Source organism: Astyanax mexicanus, chromosome 8, assembly GCF_023375975.1.
Source record: "Astyanax mexicanus isolate ESR-SI-001 chromosome 8, AstMex3_surface, whole genome shotgun sequence".
In the NCBI taxonomy this organism is placed as follows: Eukaryota; Metazoa; Chordata; class Actinopteri; order Characiformes; family Acestrorhamphidae; genus Astyanax; species Astyanax mexicanus.
In genome coordinates this window covers 55,128,867-55,135,751 of record NC_064415.1, presented here as the reverse complement: position 1 = coordinate 55,135,751, position 6,885 = coordinate 55,128,867, and the positions used below count along the sequence as shown (strand labels likewise).

The window sequence follows — 6,885 nt, the reverse complement described above, 5'->3', positions numbered from 1 at the left end:
TCGTCTCAGTGGCTTTATTACAGTTTTTGTGATTTTATAAACAGTGTTAAAATACGCTAGTAAATGCCCACCCATCAGTTATGTTTTTAAAGTGGTTTTAAGTGGCTTTTAACTTAAAATTGGCATTTACACAAGGAGAATGGATGGAAGTCAATGTAAAATATTTTTAGAGCATTTCTATTGGTTCATTCATCATGACATTCTGAAACAATATAAAGAACTGCCAGATTCACGCTGTTAAAAAAAATGTAGATGCACTCAAACACACACAAGTATGGTTATTTCCAATTATGTCAAGCATGACCAAATCAGAATGGAACAAAGTAATATTAATCAAGCATAATCTTGTATTTAATATTAACCAAGTATATAATGTTTCACTACCTGCACCAATCACAGACAGCTAGCCCAGAGACCAGAGCTTCATACAGCTGATTTAAATCAGACCATGATTACAACCCTACCAGTGTGCTGCCTTTCTACAACCCTTATTAGCCTGTTATCCATTCCAGAGAGGGTAGGTGAGATGAATTAGCTTTCTATCAGTGTGCAGACGCTCTATACTGGCCATGTCCTCTTCTGAGAGCATGAACCCAAAAACCTGCAGAGAAGAGAGGAAGACGCAGGTCAGTAATGTGGAACTTAAGAACATTATTTCACTAAATTTATTAACTAATAATCAATCAAAAACATCAATTACTGATCTCTGTTATTCATGCACTTTTCATTGGTGTTTTAATTAAGTAAATAGTTCAAATCTAAACAATTATTCAGACTGGGTTTGGTGTGAAACACTTTTACACAAGTAAAACGAACATTGTTGTTTTATTCTATAAACTACGGACAACATTTCTCCCCAATTTCCAAATTAATAGTCATTTAGAGCATTAATTTGCAGAAAATGAGAAATGGCTGAAATAACAAAAAAGATGTAGAGCTTTAAGACCTCAAATATTGCAAAGAAAACAAGTTCATATTCATAAAGTTTTAAGAGTTCAGAAATCAATATTTGGTGGAATAACCCTGATTTTAAATCACAGTTTTAATTTATCTTGGCATCATGTTCTCCTCCACCAGTCTTACACACTGCTTTTGGAAAACTTTATGCTGCTTTACTCCTGGTGCAAAAATCCAAGGAGTTCAGTTTGGTTTGATGGCTTGTGATCATCCATCTTCCTCTTGATTATATTCCAGAGCTTTTCAATTTGGTAAAATTAAAGAAACACATCATTTTTTGTCATTTTTGAGCTGTATATATAACTCATTGGTACTCTTTGCAGTGTGCCAAGTCCTGCTGGAAAATGAAATCTACATCTCCATACAAGTGGTCAGCAGAGGCAAGCATGAAGTGCTGTAAGATTTTCAGTGAAAACACTGCACTGACTTTGGACTTTATATAACAGTGTTTCACACCAAATCACACTGACATTTTATTGGTTCTTTATTAGCAACATTAATGGAGAGATTTGATGGCAACCATTTCACAGGGCACACACCAGTCACGCCACGTGGGTTGGGTCCCAGCTCACATGCCTCCCATCATGCAGTGCTCTCAGAGCTGCCATGTCTTTGTCTTCCAGTTGGAATTCAAACACCTGTGCATGCAGAGACGGTCTCAGATTGCCAGTCTCTCGCTGTAGCAAATGCATTTACTAACAACTAACACAGCTACAGTGTGCATGACCAACAGCCTACCAACGAGCTCCCAACGTGAACTTTGTAACACATTTAACGTAGGAGCCATATAATTCTCTTTTCCACTGCAGGGCCAATGGTTGCAGACCGTAGACTGGTTCTGGTATCTTTTCCCATTTCCTGTTTTGCTAAATCAGTGTATTCTCATAATTAAGCAATCGTTGGATGTCTCCAGTCTCACATTCCTGCCCTAATTTCACAGAGTTAGCATGGGGATCTGTGGAAATAGATCATGAAATATACTGTTAGGGTATATTTTTACTAATTTTACCCCATTCTCTACCCAATTTGGAAATCCAATTACCCAATTAATATCCCTGTTCACTCCCCCAATTCACTAGAAGAGTGAACATCAGCATCCTCCTCCTCTACAACATGTAAAAATCAGCCACAGTATCAAACTTTGCAAACTGCCGCTGATGCAGTAGGCACTGGGTAGCCATTATACTTTTGGAGGAAAGCACTGGATCCCCAGCTCTGATACATCAGCCATCAGTCGCCTGTACTGTCTGACATCATGCTCTCTCTGACTCCGGCTGCTGATGCAAACAGCTTGATCTGGGATTCGAACGAAAAGCCTACAATGTGGACCAATTAGCAGATTCCCATGTCATTAAGTCCACATGGCAAACTGTTATTTGGCTTTAGGTGTGACTTGCAAACCGTGCTAAGAAAATTGATCTCAGCCTGTAAGTGTAAGCGTTCTTTGCTGAAAAACGTCAATGTGGGAAAACAATTGGAACGGTTATTCTTTTTCCTGCAGTGGAAAAAGACAATAGAAACAGGAGACAGTTGCAAAACCAAATATAATTTTATATAGCAAAGATTAACCTAAAAATTTGTCAGTTCTTTCTTATGTGACATGGACAACAAACTTTGTGATTGTATTAAATTTTCAAACTTACTTTGCAGTTTTCGAGAATCCTATGTGGCTTGGTGGACTTTGGGATTGTGATGACCCCATTCTATAAAGAGAAAGCATGTGATTAATTGAAGGAAAATCAAGAACATTTTCAGTTATCATGCTAACAACTTTTAGCATTTTGGAAACCATTTGTAATAATAAATCTTATCAGATTCCACTGGTCACACAAAACAGTGAAATCCATATATTCTGTTTCCTGTACCTGAATGCTCCAGCGGATGCATATCTGGGAGGCACTGCGGTTGTACTTCTTTGCGAGCTCCAGGATGAGGGGATGGTTCAGGGCCTGGCCCTTGGCTAGAGGGCAGTAGCCCTCAAATGCAATTCCCTCTCTGCGACAATACTCCACCAGCTCCCACGGTTGCTGAAACGGGTGGAACTCCACCTGCAAAAAGAGCAAACTATTCATTTTCTTTTCTCTCACAGCTCCTCGCGGCTTGATGGATGAGATGTGAGGTAAGAAATGTGATCAGTCAACAATTCACACCTGGTTAACATGAGGAACCACTCCACAGTCTTCTTTCAGCTCCTCGAGATGTGAGATGAGGAAGTTACTCACACCAATGGAATGACACAATCCTGCAAGATTTGAAAATGCTCAAAATAAAGCTTGATGTTTTATATTGTCATATATAACTGATATCCTGATACTATGTACTATGTACATTCTGTTTGCCTTAAAGGCAAACAGAAGGCTGTCTCCACAAGAGGTATATGTGTTGATGTACATCTAAACAACCCATAAACAGGTCTATACAGATTCTATAACCACAATTTGGGACAGATAGGAAAGTGAAAAAAAGTTTTAAACATTTATTTTGATTTTTATTTACTTGCATACAGTATGAACCAGATGTATGTAATGTTTTCTCTCAATTAACTTTATTTCATTTGTTGCTAAACATCCCTTTCTGCTTTTAGAAAAACACAGTTACACACATTCCAAAAACAAGAAAAAAATGGGACAGTAAAGCATTTACAACTTTGTAATGTTGGCAATCCTTCCCAACAGCAAATATGTTTTGGCAACAAGAATACGGAGAAGAATGAAGTGTTTTAGTTCTTATTTTTGTTTCAAAATTCTCCACACATTTTCTGCTGGAGACAGGTCAGTACCTGTAATCTCTTTTACAGCAATGCTTTAGTAATGTGTGCAACATGTGATTTTGCATTGTCTTGTTGATAAATGCCTGGAATTCCCCGTAAAAAAAGTTGTCTGGAAACCCATAATAAATATTTCTGCAAAAGAAGCCGATTTCTGAGAGATCTGAGATCAAGGGTGCTCAGTTTAGACTTGCATCTTTGGACTTTTATGCATCAACATTCTGTCAGTATATTAGTCAAATTAAAGTATTTTTGGGCATGCAATATGCAGGAATGAAAAACATGAAATATCTACATTCTGTCTACAATTAAGAAAAAGTCTAAGTTAATGTATTATCATGTATTTTCTGATTTGGGGAGGATGGTTGGTGCCCACTGTAACTGCAGAAAAATACAGTAGTAGCTACATAATAACATCTCAATAAACATTTTCACCTTCATCGTACATCTCCTCCAGTGCTCTCCATGTGTCTGCACGAACCTCCCTGTTGGACCGGCCTGGGACTGTGCAGTCAGGCCAGTGTATTAGATACAGGTCTGTGAAGAAGAAACATTAAACAGGCATCGGATATTAGTTAATGACCATTGACTTACAAGCTAAAAAGAATTGTTTAACTAGACCACAATAACACACAGACTTGCCTACATACTCCACTCCAAGCCTGGCTGCAGAGGCCCTACAAGCCTGCTTGGTGCTCTGGTACCCGTAGTCCCCTGGCCATAGCTTGGTTGTAATCCACAGGTCCTCATGTGGCACTTTGCTCTCTGATATAGAACGTGCCAAGGCCTCCTCACAGCCATACCTCTTGGCTGTGTCTATGTGTCTGATGCCACATTCTTGTAGAGCGTAAACCACAGCCTCATGGGAGTAGCCTCCATCATGGGATGTCCCTGGACAGAGGACGTGAAGAAACAAGGTAAAGTACATTTCTAGGACTTCTCTCCAATGTTCATGGTTATCTTCTCTCCTATTCTCTACATTCTTTCAGACTAGGAAGTGAGCAGTAGCAAAGTTTCTAGAAGAAACCCATACCAAAGTCAGCAGTTCAGATTGGCATGATGTGGGTCACATGCAGTAGAAGCAAAAGCAGATGTGTGCAGATATCAACCCATGTAACTTGTATAGAGGCTAAAGGACACAACGACAGACCAGTTTAGTAAAACATCACTCTACATACAGAAGTACTGAGTAACTTATGGAACTGCAAACGCACTGTAACACGTTTTCTCTGCTCAAATTTGAAAAGGCTGAAAAAAAAATGTGAGGGGTAGTTTGAGCAGGTTACTGGGTGATGTATGGGTTTAGAGGCAGGGCAGGAACCTGAGAGAGCGAACCTGAGGGAGCCACAAAAAAAATATACCACAAAAAGCGTTTTTTTAAGGTTATGCCGACCTTACAACAAACGATTCCAAGTGATTTTACTGTTGCAAGTCGAAATAAAATCACAAGAGTCTTGTTTGTGGAATATTTGTGGAACTGGACATGGATAAGACAAAGGCAATGACTCAGAATCCAAAGTTCTCCTGATGTGTAGAAAAGGAGGAGAAACTGATGGAGCTGTGAAGTGAGCAAGAGTTTCTCCTTAATGTGTCTTTCCATTTAAAATAATAATAAAAAAATCTCAAAATGAATCTAGTTGCAGACTTAATGACCCTGCAAGATCCCCATTCTTTGCTAAAACAGTCTGTAACTTGTTTTTAGTCACTTTAATCTATTAAAAGTCTTTTTAGAGTCTTTTTGAAGTCGTCTTTTTAGAAGGACTGTTATGTTTCATTACTTTAAAAAAAACACATTTCAGCTATTAATTAAAAAGATATATGTTTTAGGGTTTAGTATCTCTTTAATATTTACTAGGATCATCACAGGTCAATTTATAATTGCTCATTTAACGTTAATTACTGAGAAAGATGATCCAATATTACACATTTGTGCCACTTAGGAATATGTAATATTGGATAATTATTCTCAAAAAAACAATTAGGACTTGTGCGAACATTTTATGAGGTTTTTAACTTAAATAATTTAAATAAGTTAACCAGCATTATGCAAACTAAGCTAATTAGCTAACTAGCTAACCTGTAGTAAAGTTATTTAGTTAGCTAGTGATGCTAAAGCCACCGACCGGTATCTGTAGTTAGCTAGTTAGCGTTAGCTGCGTTAGACAACGTTTAAAAGGTTCTATAAACACATTTCGCGAGCTAAAGCTAATTATTTTGAGATAAATCATATTATCTAACGTTACTTAGCTAGAAGCTAGCTATGTTAGTGTAAACGTTTCGTCTTTTAAATGAACCCATAACAAAACACCAACTTCTAAAACCTGACTAACTTACCTAAAACGTAAACTTGAAATCTCCACAAACGTCTCATTTAGACTCGTGCCTATTTATAGTCAACCTAGTTATCTAGCTAGCTCGTGTGCCATGCTGTGTAACGTCTAACTGAATGTTTGTTAAAGTAAAAGTAACGTTATTTACTTCGAGTTAGCTGTATTTTAACTCACCCAATCCCAGAACTGGGACTCTGAGCCCGTTGGACAGCGGTACAGCGGGACACGGCTGCATGCTAACAGCTGTAGCTGTACTGATTGTAAACAGTGTTTATCAGCAGTTCCCCGTGGTTTATATTAACATTATACAGCTGCTAAACTGAGCGTGTAGCTACATAATCTACATAATCAAATATTAAACTGTAAACGAGCTTTGCTTTTCGCTCCCAGCCGCATAAATGCCAGGGCACGTCCAGCCATTCTGCCTGCTGTGTCCCAAACCGAGCCAGTGTGGTTTTGTCCCAAATCGAATCCTACTCCCTAAATAAAGTAGGCATGATCATTAAGGGGGCTAGATTTACTGGAACGCAGGGATTCTGCCCCCCCTCCTCCTCCTCATTTTCTACTCCTCTCCTCTTCCTCCTTTCATACTCCTCCTCTTATCATCCTTTTTGTCTTCTCCTCCTCCTCTTCTCCTCATTCTTTCCTCCTACTCCTTTCCTTCTCCTTTCCTACTTCTCCTCAATTCCTACTCCTCTTCTCCTCATTATTTTCTACTCCTTATCTCCTCCTCCTCCTTCTTTCTTACTCCTCCTCTCCTCTTCTCCTTCCTTACTACTTTACCTTCCCTACTTCTCCTCTTCTCTTCCTTCTTTCCTCCTCCTAATTTCC

The 6,885-nt window shown here is 38.7% G+C and overlaps 1 protein-coding gene across 4 annotated transcripts; it reads right to left on the bottom strand.

Annotated features, from left to right (window-relative positions):
- zgc:110366 (aldo/keto reductase) lies at window positions 1-6,596 on the bottom strand. Of its 4 annotated transcripts, XM_007250686.4 has the most exons (8): window positions 6,229-6,596; window positions 4,367-4,615; window positions 4,160-4,261; window positions 3,108-3,199; window positions 2,823-3,005; window positions 2,601-2,660; window positions 1,497-1,595; window positions 464-601 (listed from the first exon to the last, which is right to left on the bottom strand). In XM_007250686.4, exons 1-7 carry the CDS (start codon window positions 6,287-6,289, stop codon window positions 1,500-1,502), a joined length of 843 nt encoding a protein of 280 aa, XP_007250748.3. In that variant the 5' UTR covers window positions 6,290-6,596; the 3' UTR covers window positions 464-601; window positions 1,497-1,499. The 4 variants fall into 4 exon arrangements, with proteins under 4 accessions (XP_007250747.3, XP_049338446.1, XP_007250748.3 ...); XM_007250685.4 differs by lacking the exon at window positions 1,497-1,595 and having other exon boundaries at window positions 1-601; window positions 6,229-6,594; XM_049482489.1 differs by lacking the exons at window positions 1,497-1,595; window positions 6,229-6,596 and adding an exon at window positions 6,059-6,110 and having other exon boundaries at window positions 1-601.
- Window positions 6,597-6,885: the final 289 nt, after the last annotated feature.